Genomic DNA, 15,349 nt, shown 5'->3' on the forward strand with positions numbered 1-15,349 from the left:
ACCGGTACTACTATTCCTACTTTGCGTTTTTTCACTAATCGCGGGCCTTCAGGTTATGGATCCTCCACAATAAGTGAGGGACTACTGTATAGACATATTTGGGTTGTGTGATATTTTGCTAACAAACACAGCTGACTCCAATACTTAATAGAACAGTATCGCCATTTGCCTTTGGCGGTGAGAGCAAGGCGTTCTTCTCCATGACTGAGAGATTGCGCTCATTTCTGATCGTCGGTAAGAGAATCAAAGCCGTGATTGATTTATGAATACACATCATGTGCGGCGTCAGTTTCAAAGGCTCGTCTGTAAGCCTTTGTCAAAAAGACGTTTCTTACACTACACAGATATCTCACACTCCACCCTGAATCTGCCAAGAAAAAAGCAGAATGGATGGCTTAAAGGAAAGGGGGTGGGGGGTGGGAAAGGTGTTTGTCTCAGAGGAAGGTGCTGCGAGGGAGGCAGCGTAAACAACAACAGACCCAGAGAGGGACCTTGAACGTCAATGACGAGCTCTCTTGTCTTTTTCACTTTCAAATCACCTTATTCCTGGCTTTTCTGGACACCGTCCTAAAAAAAACCAAGGCCATAATCTCCATCCAATTTGCTCCCTCCCTCCACATGAACACTGACAGATTGTCATATTTTGGCCATGCTCCCAGTAGAGGATGTGAGAGGCAGGAGGGCAGATAAACGGCTATTACCATTCATACCAGCTCATTACTGAGCATTTAGACCCAGGAGCACCGACTCCAATGCTCCACGCAGAGGGCATTTATGTTACTCCTATATTCACCCCAGGAACCCTGCAACATGGTGCTTATGATTGACATCTCACACCCACACGATTTCCCTTTTGAAACAAGCAAAGCATTTAAAGTAAAATTTAGTTGCTGCATTGAAACTGATCCATGCTTCTGTGCAAACGATTGTTCCTGAACACAACTGCCTGCATCATAAAAATCCAATTTATTTGGCCTTTTGGACAAAGACAGAGCACGACTATAAACATATTCCTGCATGCAGAGTTTGAAACAAAGGTTTGAGCCTACTGTCATGAATCCATCCAGCAGGCCCGAGTCCGGTTTGGGCGAAGCTTGTAGTCGCTCCATTGACCACTTCTCGATGATTGATGACACCTGAGAGTTTTCGGTGTTGAGTATGCGAAACCCCGTCATGTTGACTCCACTGTAGCGATACGGCTCCATGTCGAGGGCAAAAAGATCCTAGATGCAAAAATTAAACAGCAGAACAGTCATATTAGGGAGGAAATTAGGTTTATTGAATCTTTTACACTTTTTATACACCTCTTAGCAATCAGGAGAAGTTAGTGGATTTTGCAGCTGTAGCACAATAAATGAAAGCAGAGAGGTACAGTTGAGGGTATTCCAGAGATTGTTTTTTTCATGCTGAGGCTGTAGCCTTGATTAAGGCGATACTTTCAAGGTTACAGGCAGGCTTTTGGTGGTCTGCCATCTATCATGTGGAAGTAAAAGGACAACCCGATTGTCCTGGATATACGGCATGTCTGGAATCTAACCTGGCAGATGTCTCTGGGATGCAGCCACACAGTTGAAAGAGCAACAGCAGCAGGTGATATGCACAAAGCAGGGGTGCCATGGTCAATATTTGCTCTTCCGAAAGCAGCACGAATGGCTCGGTACCAGAGTGTACAGCCAAGGCCAGCAGATTGGACCTTATTCTGCCAAACACTGGCCAGTGTTAAAGTAGGCATGTTTCCATCCCAACAGGCAGCAGCAATGCCACCGAATCACTGTCCTCTTCTTTCACAAAGACATACCTGCTGTCACCTTCTTCTTTTATCTAGACAGATGCATGTGAATGAAGTAAGGATGGTTATATGTGTGCGCTTTAAGGTTGTTTTCCCTCGAACTTTCCAGTTGTGCTCCAAACGGCATGGTGTTTTTCATTTGTTTGTTAATGGAACAAATGGGTTACAGTATGTCCTGCTCAGGGTTATTATCTGAGCTCTCAGTCTTCTGTTCACTGGGCTCAGGGAGGATGTGCTGCTTTTCATCTGGAGCATGGCAGTGGGCAATCTTTGTAGTGGCTAGATCAAAGAACTTTTTTTGGAGAACTTCAAATGGCAGCCGGAGTCAGAGGAAAATACTTTCACCTGCCTTTGTCTCCTGCAGTCAGGGTAGTGGTCAGCCAGGTGGGGTGAAAAGTGGGTGCTGGATTAGGGAAAATCCATTCGATTTAAACTTTTCACAACTGTTTAACATGCAAAGAGTGGATGAAGTAACTGAGAGTGACTCAGCGTTTTCATCAATTCGTGGAGGAGCTTCAAAATAATTCACACACATGAAAAAAAATCTTTGAAAAGTCAAATTTAGCTCATTTTTGTCTCAAAACAGAAAACAATGCTGTCAGATACTTGGACCTCCAGATGATGGATTTAAACATTTGCACTTCAACAAAAAGAGAATGTTGAAAACACACATAATCATAAAGCACAAAACGTGCAAAACCTCAGAACAAAATGATGGTTTATCATCACATTTAGATAACAACAGTCCAAAAAAGGGCTGATGTACTCACCAGGGTAGTGAAAATGTAATGGTAGTACTCAGTCATCATACCCATTGCAAGTGCCTACAGGGAGAAAAGAACATCAGGCGTTAAGTATACTTAAATACATTTAAATGAGAATATAATGTCATCAATTAGAATGATTTATTCAAACGTTATTCCACTTCTATAGTAGGTGACATTGTTCTTCAAGACTCAAGGAAAAGGTCATATAGAGAGATAGTCCAGTCAACTTTGAAATGATGCTCTGTATAATAGCCATCAGTAGTTATTACCTTATCAGTCGTAACATCAGCCATTGAGCAAAGAGATTAAAGTGTAGAGAAAGATGCTAAATCCTTGTCCAGGCAGGGCTCATGGATTGCCAAACAAATGCCATTAAATAAAAATACAATAAATTATTTTTTTAAGCCTTATAAAACATGACATTGTGCTGTACGCAGGAGGAGCATAGATAAAGCATGTCATGCAAAAGTGTAAAGGTTGTTAAGAAAAGAGTTGTTTTATAAGCGTGTAAAGTGATGACAGAACATCACTTCAAAGCTGATTGGACAATTTCTTTATGCTGGAAATACATAAATGTTTAAAACTATTGTTGAACTGGTGATTTATTAACTATCGTATATTTTGGACTATAAGGCGCACCTAAAATCCTTGAATTTTCTCAAAAATCAACAGTGAGCCTTATGTATTAATTCTGGTTGTGCTTACTGACCTCGAACTGATTTTTTGTGGTACACAGCGCTCAAAAATCTGTCACAATGAACTTATTTTGCATAATGCTCCTTATAATCCGGTGCGCCTTATAGTTCGAAAAATACGGTATTATTTTACTTAGAAAGACTGTTGATGTCTAACTCAGTAGAGTATCTGAATATTTTATTACGCAAATTTATATATGCAAAACCTTCATACAACTTAAAGGATACAATCTAAAAATTAACAGCCTCACTTTTATAAAAGCTTAAATGACACATTCTACCTACCGCTTTTTGTTTTCACATTTTGTGTGAAAAAGATGTACTTTAAAAAGCATTTTAAAGCTGATATGTTTCACACTAAATGTGTTGTTCACGCTGATATAAACGTGTCCATTTCACAACTCATTTCACTTTTTGAAAGCACGCTAAATACCTTCCAAAATCTTTGTTGTTTTTAGCAAACACAAAAAAAAAAACAGCCAAGAAAACAGCCAATGGCCACAAAAACAAAAGCACTGCAGAACTTATGACATTTAGATGAACTAAATGTTCTTCAAGACAAAATGTTTTTTATGTCTTTGCTAATTAGTCGATGCTTAAAATGCAAAGCAAGAAGTTTAGTTTAGTTTTTTCTTAAAGCACATTCATTCTTTGCCGTCTCACAGGTTTGTGTGGGCACTCATTTCTAACAGTGCAATAACATCCTTCCATTCAATAACCCCCCCCACAAATGTCATAAATAATGTGCTTCGGTTCAATGAACTCAACATGTCTGCGAGCAGAGTTACACTTTCTAATTAAAAAACTTTATTGTGCAATCGAGAGCATTGTCTGTAATAGGTCAGTAGATGAGATCTAATATTCCACAATGAGATTACAGCCGCAGAGAGCAGAAAGAAGGTATCCTAATGATTTGAATCAGTGCTTAAGAGAAAGAGTAATAAAGCGAGAGCACATGAGCCTATTGTTTTAGCACTTATACATAATGAATGAACGATGAGCCTATGCGCTCGGCACTGAGTCTACCAGAGAAAAAGATATAAATCTTGAGTCATATTCAAACTCAGGAAAAAAAAAACCCCACAGTAACAAAGTAGAAATACTTGTTTACTATACTTAAGTAGAATTTTGACGTATCTTTACTTTACTTAGGTCTTTACATTTCTAGCGAATTTCACTTTTAATCCACTACATTTCCTCAATGAAATGTGTACTTTTACTCCGATACATTTACCATAACCATCTCAGTTACTCGTTCCTACAATATAAAATTAAAAGAAATCTGATTGGGCAATGCCAGTTTGTTATCCCAGTCTGTGACTTCATGTGGCCCCTTCTCTCTCCCTCACTGACACTCTCGCTCACAAACCCAGCCCCTCCCCCACTGCTTGTGTGAAAACTGCGGCTCCCGTTGTGAACAAGCTAGATGCATATGCAGATATTAATCGTTACAATAGGTCTTTGTAGACTCACAGTGCAGCAACTGTAAATTCCTGATAGGTGTAAAAATGACGATAGCTGCTAAAAAGGAGAGGTTTGGTGTTCTCCAAGACATTAACTGGTTAGAGCAGCAAGGTCAAGTTGTCGGGCCACTAGTCTTCCCATTAAATAACACAGAGACAGATATTCAGTTTAGGGTGATTTATTTGCTGTGTTTCTTCTGGTATTTACACACAGCAGTAAACCAGTAAAACACAAACAAGCTTGAACAACAAGGCTCCGTCCATGTCAGGAGAGAAACAAAAACCTCCAACTGAGCTCTGCACTTTACACAGAACGATGCGTTCACTAGCACTGGAACAGCCACGGTGCATTCAAGAGCATAGGAACTATTAAATTCAGAAAGTAAGAAGCCATAACCAAACAGAACCAAGCTCAGTAAAGGAGCCAACTACACAACAATGTGGGCTTTCTAACAGCTTTGTTAATAAAAGTTAATAATGGTTGAATGAATATACTTCATTAGAATCAGACTTTTTAAAGAGCAATCTTTTATTGTTCAGTTCAAACTTTTCAAGTTTTTGTCACTGGATATTGCACTCAATAAATGCTGTTTTGGAAATTTTAACCATTCACTTTTACTCAATACTCTTACTTTAAGTACAAAGTACATTTTATATGTGAAATTTACTTTTGATACTTAAGTACTTTAAATGTCTGACACTTTAAGACTTTGACTCAAGTAATAATTTTTAAAGGAGACTTTAATGTTCACCAAAGTAATTTTATGGTAAGATACTTGCACCTTCACCGAAGTATCACTTTGAGGTACTTTATACAACACTGAAAAAAACATGATACAAATTGTTTATTTTATGACCAAATTCTCAGCATTTTCAGTTTTAGGGTGAACAATATTTTGATAGTTATTATTTTATTGGGTGTTTGCAAAGAGTTCATTGCGTTATCGCTTCAACGATTGCCTGAAACTTTGGCAGCTCGTTAATGCAACTGCACCTGTTTCAGAATCCAGGCAGCCATCTCGTGTCCGCAATCAAAGATGACGTGAAACTCCTTCGCCTTCTTCATCTCCTTCAAAAGTGGCTTGGCGTCCTTGGTCTCTGTGGGCAGCTGTCGGATCTTCAAACGGATGTTGTACCGCGACGGTGCCTTGATCAGCTCTTGCAGTCGAATGAGACCTGTGGACAAAAAGGATGCACATAGCATGAAAGAGGAATTTTTAAGGGAAAAAAACGGAGCAACACGGTATGTTTGATCTGTCGCCATTTTGAAGTATCTCTGATTCTAAGGGTGCCATAAAAAAAGCTGGGATTAGGTTTTCTCGGCAGAAAAAGACTTATATGCGTGCCGTTCTAATCCACACTCTATTGATCCTCCTACACATGCTTGGCAAGCAAACAGACTGCTTCAGACCCATCAGGAGAACGAGCCAGCACACTGCACTCCTTTAAACCGAAAGCAAAAAAAAAAACGAAAGAGCCTCGATCAGCGCCCTCCTACATTAACTTCCAATCTGACAGGGGCTTCCAAAATGTTGATTCGCACTTGTGTTCCACGACGCCACACTGAAGCACTGAATAGGTTCAATTTTATCCTGATGGAAAGTCTCGGTCAATTCAGCCTCTTCTGTCTTTTCACACACACTTCAGATGTGTTCTGATGAGAGCGGCTCTGTTTGCCCAGCTTGTACTTTCCCTGCACCACCAACCCCCCTCCAGGGAGCCTGACGCCGCCATCACATATTCAGCTCCAATCTTCACCTTTCATTTCTCGACCACACGCTCAGGTAGAAAGCTCTCCAGGAGATACTGTGATGAGATTACAATGAGTTTCTCCCTCACTGAAGGACTTCAGAGTCCAGGGATGAAAGGGGGCCGGATTGATGGGAGAGATGATTACTTGTCATGGGTATAAAAATGGATCGAGCAGAAAGGGTAGTTTGAGAGAGAACTGGAGAAAGATAGGATTTTTTTCCCTTTTTTGTGTGTGGAACCACTTCAAGATAGCTCAGCCTATTTTTTATTTGGAAACGAAGTGCTGTGTGAGCAGTTTAATGGTCTTACCACGAGTGGGGCTGGATCTCCCCGAGGCCTGCAGAAAAATTGGTGCGAAATAGATACATGCAGGTCTTGTTGTTAAATGAACTACAATAGGGAGGAATTCTGAACCTCTGAGAGCTGTCCTAAGGTAATCCCTATAGATCCCTACTCTGGGGCATGTCTGCTTCTCCCTGTTTTTGTTCATACTGACACTTTGGGAGGTGTTGAGCAAGGAAAAAAAAATCTGTCAAGGGAGCTCAACGTTTGGGAAACACTGTCAGTGTAGATGTTTGCGAGCTCTGGCTAATGCCTTCAGACATTCCCCCTGGATCTTCTAACGGCTGTGTGTGAATATTTTATCCCCTCCGATAGTTTTTCCTGCCAGACGTCAGATAGGCTCCAATCAGCAGTGCGGGGCCTTGGAGCATGACGCTGTGTGATTACCGCCTGAGACTGGGGTGCAAGTGAAGCGGGGAGCGATGCAGCTGTCACACTTTTCACGACGTCAGGTGTCTTACAACAGAAAATGGAAATAAAAAAAATCCTCCACACGGGAGGCCGAAACTGCTCCCGACTGAGGGAAAGAGGCAAGAGGCCATCTCTTGGCATTTTTCCGGGACAATTTGAGGGTGATTGAGGGTGTTACTGTATCGAGCTTAGAGGCAGGAAGTAGAGAGAGGTCAAAGAGATGAGTCAGAATAATGTGGCAAGTGGGATGAGCCACTGGGATATAATCTGAGGTCATAATGGTGCTAGAATGCTGCAGGATAGACTGTTTACTGAAAGGTATGTCACAAACGTGTAACTGGAGACGCAAAAATGGCAGCAGAAGCAGTGTAGTCTATGTGATAGATGGGTATAGGGAATTTCAGTATACCCACTTAAAAGTGCCCAATTATACGAGCCCATGTCATGTATAATTGGCAATGATATGTGACGCTCATGTCACTGTCAACACATGTGGAACATTGTATAGACACACTGAGTTGGTTCAACCTGTTTTTTTATATAATTAATACTTCTGTACTTACTACTTAATACTTGAACATGTTTTGCTTTCATACTGTTTTATAAATCTCATAACTTTTAATACAAAGCCAACTGTTGTACAAAGTTTGTTGTTCATTTATTCAGATATAAGCATCAGAGAAATTTGGAAATGCTCAGTATGCTTAAAAATCAAAATAAATTAACAATTACATTGTACTAACCGGTGTACTTTGGTTTTTAAGCACAGTATACCGTGTACAAAAATGTAGACCACACCACTGAGCAAAAGGTAACACTTTTGAGTTACTTACGTATATCGAAGGAGCAAAATAGTACTTTGTGTGCATTTAATAGCACAATTTGTAATAATTAATTACAGGACAAAAACCATTTTAACACATAGATTGGACATCTTGTTTAAAATGTGAGTCTTCTTAGATCTCTGCGTAATTTACTTACACGTAGTTGTCGGCTGCATCGCGCCAGATATCTCATAAAATGTGAATTTTGTCATCTCCTCTAGAGCGATTGCACTTTATTATAAAAACACCACTGTACTCCGGCTAAAATACGACTCGCCTTTTAAAATGCGTATTATGAGCCACTCTGCAAAGTTACAGAATAGACAAAGTGGCTTAGAGACACGTTTGATAGCCACCCTCAGAGATCAAGTGTCTTTGTGTGTTATTAATGGCTGTTGTCAACCCCCCACACACACTACACTTCTGCATTGCATTAATCTGAAGAGACACAGGGTCATCCTGGGTAATGTGGTTTTATTTATTTTATATTTTTTCTCTGCTGCTGCTCACTCTCTTGGAAGACTGACATGGGCAGCACCTGGAGGACTGAGACAGAACAGTAAGATATTGATTTCTGAATTAACTTGACAGGTTACAAAGCGCCCGCTGAACTCCGAGGAGCAGTGCCACATTTTGTAGTTCACCTGGTACATCTTAGTTTTGTCCCCCCTTGAAACATTTTATGGAGTAAACGATGATTTAAAAAAAAAAGACACATTTATCACCACAGAAAACAGACAGAGGATTGGAAGATAAGGACAGACACTGACTGTACCTGTACCTGTGCTGTCGTCGTAGACCACAGTGACTGTTCTCCACTTGAAGAAGTGCACGAGGTCCAGGATGGCTCTACTGAGGGAGGAGAAGTCGGGGTACAGGCTGACATAGTAGGAGTCCTTGTTGTCTGACACTTGATGCTTCCACTTGGTCTGGATGTGGGGCACGCCCAGAGCGTTGCAGATGGACTGGACTGCGTTGGCAGAAGAGCTGTGTGACGGGCCAAAAATGGCCGCCACTCCAAGAGAAAGCTGGTCACATGCTGAAATGAGAGGAAGCATTTTGTCAATTTCAAAGTTTAAATCCAATTTTCTATTTTCTTACATAACTGAGACGTAGAAGATTAGAGAGGACAGATTAAAGCAAAGAGTTAAATACATTTTCCTAAACACCCTCCTATTAGAAGGCCCATCCATCCATCCATCCATTTTCTTTACCCGTTTGTTCCATTTTGGGTCACGGGGGTCGCTGCTGCCCATGTCCAGCAATCACTGTGCGAGGGGCGGGGTACACCCTGGACGGGTCGCAAGTCCATCGCAGGGCCACATAGAGACAAACAAACATTCACTCTCTCACTCACACCTAGGGACAATTTAGAGTTACCAATCAGCCTAACATGCATGTTTTTGGTCTGTGGGAGGAAACCGGAGTACCCGGAGAAAACCCACGCATGCACGGAGAGAACATGCAAACTCCACCCAGAAAGGCCCCTGGACCGGGGTTTGAACCAAGGACCTGCTCGCTGAGAGGCAGCAGCTCTACCAGTTGCGCCACCATGCTGCCCTTATTTGAAGGCCATTTTTCATAAATTAAATGACTTGTGATTTACAGAAGTCCCTCGTTTATTGCGGGGGTTTGGGACCACGCCCCCCCCCCCCCCCCCAATGGTAAGTGAAAAACTGCAAAGTAGGGATACACTAGTCCAAGTTCAAGTAAACTTTATTGTCATTACAAAATTATGTACACAAGTAGTAGTAGTAGTAGTAGTAGTAGCAGTAGTAGTAGTTTAATTTAGTATTTACTGTAGTAGTAAGTAGTATTTTACTTTAGTATTTATATACAGATACAGTAGTCCCTCGCTACTTCGCTGTTTGTTTTTCAAAATAAGATTTGACATGACACACAATTGGCTGATTGATGGACGAGCTGCACAATCGGCATGGAATTTTTATTTAAAATAAATTATTTTAAATTATTTAGCACCTGCTGCACATTTGTGCAGCCCACACTGCAGGATAAACTTCCTGCTGCATCTGAAAAGCTGATCAGCTGATCTGCATGCAGAGCAGAGAAGTGGGCGTGGCCGAGAGCACTTGCAGGTGGCTGAGAGCAGCGGAGGCACAGAGAGGGGAAATCATGACATTCTGTGCTCTTTTAGAGCGTTTAGAGTTTAGAAACATTGTTTAGAATATTACAAGAGTGTGGGAAGGTTTTAAAATACGTTAATGTATAAATTCTAAAATAAACTACTGCTTACTACATGTACTACTATTCCTACTTCGCAGTTTTTCACTTATCACGGGTCTTCAGGGTACAGATCCCCCGCGATAAACGATGGACTACTGTATATATTAAGATGTTTTAAACCCTTCCCACACTCTTGCAATGTCCCTAACAATTTTGTAAACTTTAAATGCTCTAAAAGAGCACAGCATGTCATGATCTCAGCTCTCTGCCTCGGCTGCACTCTGCCAGCACTCTCGGCCACACCCACTTTTCCGCTGCAGAGTGGAGATCTAACATGATGCAGGAGGAAGCTTCTCCTGCAGCTGTGGGCCGCACACAGGTGCAGCAGGTGCTAAATAATTTAAAATAATTTATTTTAAATAACAATTCCATGCCAAACATTCGGCTCATCCATCAATCAGCCAATTGTTTGTCATGTCCAATCTTACTTTGAAAAAACGCGATAGAGTAAGTCTGAAAAAAAAAACGAACCGTGAAGTCTCAAGGGACTACTGTATTAAAACTCTTGTACAAGTTGTAAAGCACATCTTAAAGATTGCTGTGGTGATTTTACGGTTGTGCCTACAATGGCTGCATTCCCCCTCAACTTCTCATTTTCATAAAAAAGATGTATAATTTTCTTGTAACTGCACTGAGAAGTCGAACTAATGATGTTTTCAGTTTTTGCAACGCCCAGGTTTTTACTGTGAAATCACAGCTGCCTATACATGTTGACAACTTTTATGTCCTAAATAAAATACCACAATCTGTTTCACAGTTTCATTGTGTGTTTTAGTTCTATTAAACACTTTTGTTAGATTTACAGTATTTCTGTTCTTTAAATGTTATATACCACACGCAGATTTATAGAGTATATATATATATATATATATATATATATATATATATATATATATATAATAGTAATTTAACACCAATTAAAAAAAAAACAGCTCTAAAGTGCTAAATTTACAGTTGTGTCAAACACATTGCTATCATGCTTTTGATACTTTGTCAACCACTACTGCCAGTACTTTACTGAAAATTTCAAATGTTATTTTACGTGGTATAATTGATTTTTAATGTATTGTGCTGTATAATCAAGAAAGATTAGCAAGATGTAAATGCACATTTCCCAAGAAAATCAGCATCTATGGAATGTTAGTGTTTTACAGAGCATTGCATATTACTGAATTACAGCAGTCTGTATAATAATGCTGTACACAGTACAGGTTATAAGTTTTCAAGATAATTTAAATTTACCACAAACATGTTTCTTCACAGCCTCTAAAAAAATGAAAATCATTAAAAAAATATATAGTTGAAATGATAAATATTTAGCTTTTATTATCAGTTATTATTATCTATCCTTGTCACTATAAAACCTCATGCATGAATATGTCAGTGTGAAGGTTTGAAGGTTTGAAGCATCGGTTGCATCAGGTTTGGATGAAGAATAAGAAGGCATCATAATAATTGTCTTAAGGGCTGTGAAAAAGGGAGAAAAAAATCCACAGAAATCTGATGAAATTGAAGTTCTGCTTGGCGCGTTTTCTTTATCCCTCACTTACCTTTCCGGGAAGCCTCGAAGCTGTCAAAGATGTTTATTCTCTGGACGTCATAAGTCAGTGTGGTGTTTGGGAGCAACGTGCGGTTCCTGTTGATTGTGTTCAAGGCAAATTTAAAGGCTAGTTCCTCTGCTCCGGAGGGGCCACTCTCGATGGACTCAAATATTCCCCCTGAGGGCGAGAAGAAAACAGAAGATAACAGTCCTTTTTAGATAAGTGTAATTGCAATAGATTCCTTAACACAGACCACATTCAGGTAAATAATCAATATGTTGCAGGTAATTACAAATGTAGGAGTGCTATCGTTTTATCTTCTAAACTCATATTATTGAGGCTATTGTGTTCTATGTACACAACTCAGTCGCACAATGACGTGAAGCAGATTTGCACGGCGGATAAGACGTTTGGATCTCAGCTGATTTGTATTCCGCAGGAGCAGTCAGGTGTAATTATAGGCAATTAGTTGCACTGGGAGGTAAGTTCAGGGGCGGTTGCCTTCTTTAACTCCCCTGCTCAACTTGTACAGAAAGGTTCACTCTATCACTTTGTCCAATTGAGTTCAATGATTTTCAGATGAAAGGTGAGCAAATAAAGCCAGGCAGGAAAGCTAGGAGGACAGAAATGAGGCCACAAGGGCAGATGAGAAAATAAAGCAATAGTTCCGATCTTTGTAAGTGGGGTCCTGTGGAAAGATCGGTACAAATAACATCTTACCTGTAGTAGATAGCTCTTTAGATTACCTCGATCTGGAGAAATGGTTTAATTCTGGTCAGATTGATGAATTAATGACTAGTTCGAACTGGGCCAAGACAGAAGTGGGTTTCTGCTGAGTCAAAGCAACTCCAATCTAATTTTTTTTTTACAATATTTATGTACTCTTTACTAACACATTTTTGCTTAATTTAAGTCAATTCAATTCAGTTTATTTAAATAGCACCAAGTCACAACATAAGTCATGTCAGAGCACTGTACACAAACATTAACATTCATAACAAGCCAGTGAATAACATTATTAATCTAGGGAGCTTCAAACTAATTCTAGACTAATAATTAGCAAATGGTTAGGTAATATTTAATAGTGAACATGGCAGCACTTTTTAATTTTTATCTGATCATTAGGTGCTGGTTACTTGCATTTTACTTAAACTTTTCAACCTACCAGGCTCATGACCATGATTAGACCAGGGGTCTAAAACTTTGATAATCCAAAGAGCCATTTCTGCCCCTTCGTTGACTAAATTAAAATGTCCGGAGCCACAAAAACCTGCTCCAACTGTGAGTATCAACTGGTGGCCCGTGGACCACCAAGTTTTTGGAGGAGGCTTTTCAGGCCAGTAGGACATAAAACTAAAACTATCTAATGATTTTTAACACTTGTTGATATTTTTACATTTTAAGACAAAATAAAAGACTGGATTATTGTAAAGAATTATTATTTTTTTAAATAGTTTTTATAAAAAATAAAACAATAAACTGTGCAGGTCTAGTGCTTTTTTATTGTGAAAAATTTAAGCATCCTACCTGAAAGAAATAAAGCATAAAGTTAAAGGGAGTAAGTTTTACTCCTTGTATAGTAGTGTTCACAAATTTGCTAAAGAAGTGACATGAAACTGTTGAAACTAGCAGCGGTTTGATCGCTTTGTCAGAGCTTGAAAGAGCCGCTGCAGAGGAACCAAAGGGCCGCATGTGGCTCCAGAGCCACAAGTTGCAGACCCCTGGGTTAGATAAACACCGTCACCTAATGATGAGGTGAAAAATAAATCATGTTGTCTTGTACACCAATAGGTAATTATTACCACATTATGAGTCCAGACAGCCCCAAAAAGATGTAGATAATGAGTATGTATTATCATTTAATGATTAGCTAAGCACATTTTTCTTACCCTACCTGGAAGTGCTGTTGCTTTTAAAATACTTCTTGCCTGAACTGTTATGAAATTCTCAAGACTAAAGTTATTTTAAGGCAATAGCAATCCACTTTGTTCTTGGTCCCACTCAAACTAGCTGTTAGCTCGTCGATCTAGAATTAAACTCAAACTGAGGTCATTCAAAGATCTTTCTACGGCAGTTTAGATGTGAACATTCCCACAGAACTCAGTTTGCAAAGCTCAGTAGTATCATTGATATTTCGGTTCCAGGAACATTTCACGTGAAATACAACAAGGAGCAAAACCACTCATCCATTTTCTTTCACCCGCTTTTCGTTTCGGAGTTGCGGGGGAGCTGGCGTCTGAAATTTGAATTACAAATTAAGATGACATTACACGAAAACTCCTTCTAATAGCCCCCACACAAAACTGGTACTACCCAACAAAACAGCACGCAATGTTTTGCCATCAAAGTAATTACTGCTGTGAAGCAGGGCACTGTCGACTTCAAACAGCTCTCCTCGGACCTGTCAATGATTTGGGGCTGAACAAAGATGATTAAAACTCCAGATGTTCCATCAACGTGATTTAGGATTCCAAACAGAGGAAAGCAAGTGTTTCGAGCCCACTCGTGATAAATGCGTCTCATTTCCTCATGATGTCAAAACTAATTCAGGTGTGTTCATTAACTAAACGTTTAAGAAGAAAAAAATAATAAAGTATTACTGTTGTAATCTAAAGTAAATGACTTGTCAGGGAACAAAATCACCGATCACTTCATCTAATGCACAAACCTCGAGTCCAATCTGCAAGAGTCATTTCTCTTTAAGTGGTCTCTTTATTAAGCTAAGACCCCCCAAATAGATATATAAATAAAACACACACATCTGTCACTTTTACAATCTAATCTACGTGGTTGAATGATGATATTTTGTCATTATTCTCATTAACCCTATTTATAGAGTTAATGAGAATAATGACAAAGGATCATCATTTACCTTATCATGATGTAAAATCTTCTTATAGCTAGAATTCATCAGCTATGTCCCTCTATGACAATAAATACATACATAAAAAACATAAAAACAACATATTTCAACACTCTGCAGCACAGTTAAAAGTAAGTTAATCCTGAAGGAAGCTTTAAGGAATCCAAACTTAAAAGAAAATGTATGCAGGGGGGGTGGAAGATGAAAGAAGGACGTGAGTGCAGTTCCTGGAGTTACTCTCCGGGATGAGAGCCGAGTTCAGGAGTCCATCTTCCACTCCCGTCCACTCACACGGACAGAGATTGACAAAATCTAAACTGAAAAGTTTAAAGCCTGTTTATTGACTCAATTGCATGGAACGAGACAAAAGTGAGATTGAGAGGAAAGAAAAGACAGAGAGAAAGCGGTGCATTTTATAAAGAGGGAAGAAAGAGAGAGGTACAGTTGTATTGCAATGGACATAGCCGCTATAAATAGCAGCTGGCCATGGCAAGGAGTGATAGAAAATGTGTGCAGGAGGGCAAAGAAGATGTCATTAACCAGGGGAAGTGAGATTTATCACTGACACTAAAGTGAGGCCATATATTAGGCTCTTTTACTCTATTTTATGGTATATATATATATATATATATATATATATATATATATATATATATAT

At 39.5% G+C, this 15,349-nt stretch overlaps 1 protein-coding gene across 1 annotated transcript in view; it reads right to left on the reverse strand.

Annotated features, from left to right (window-relative positions):
* Window positions 1-349: 349 nt before the first annotated feature.
* LOC119417917 (glutamate receptor ionotropic, kainate 2) overlaps window positions 350-15,349 on the reverse strand; it is a 45,692-nt gene continuing 30,692 nt past the window's right edge. Inside the window, exons 2-7 of the mRNA XM_037685166.1 lie at window positions 11,838-12,005; window positions 8,825-9,082; window positions 5,709-5,890; window positions 2,560-2,613; window positions 1,050-1,223; window positions 350-367 (exon numbers count right to left, since the gene is read on the reverse strand). Of these exons, the coding sequence (XP_037541094.1) occupies window positions 350-367; window positions 1,050-1,223; window positions 2,560-2,613; window positions 5,709-5,890; window positions 8,825-9,082; window positions 11,838-12,005 (854 nt within the window). The remainder of the gene's footprint in view (window positions 368-1,049; window positions 1,224-2,559; window positions 2,614-5,708; window positions 5,891-8,824; window positions 9,083-11,837; window positions 12,006-15,349) is intronic.

The sequence above is a fragment of the Nematolebias whitei genome, chromosome 12, assembly GCF_014905685.2.
Source record: "Nematolebias whitei isolate Nwh7 chromosome 12, NemWhi1, whole genome shotgun sequence".
Taxonomy (NCBI): Eukaryota; Metazoa; Chordata; class Actinopteri; order Cyprinodontiformes; family Rivulidae; genus Nematolebias; species Nematolebias whitei.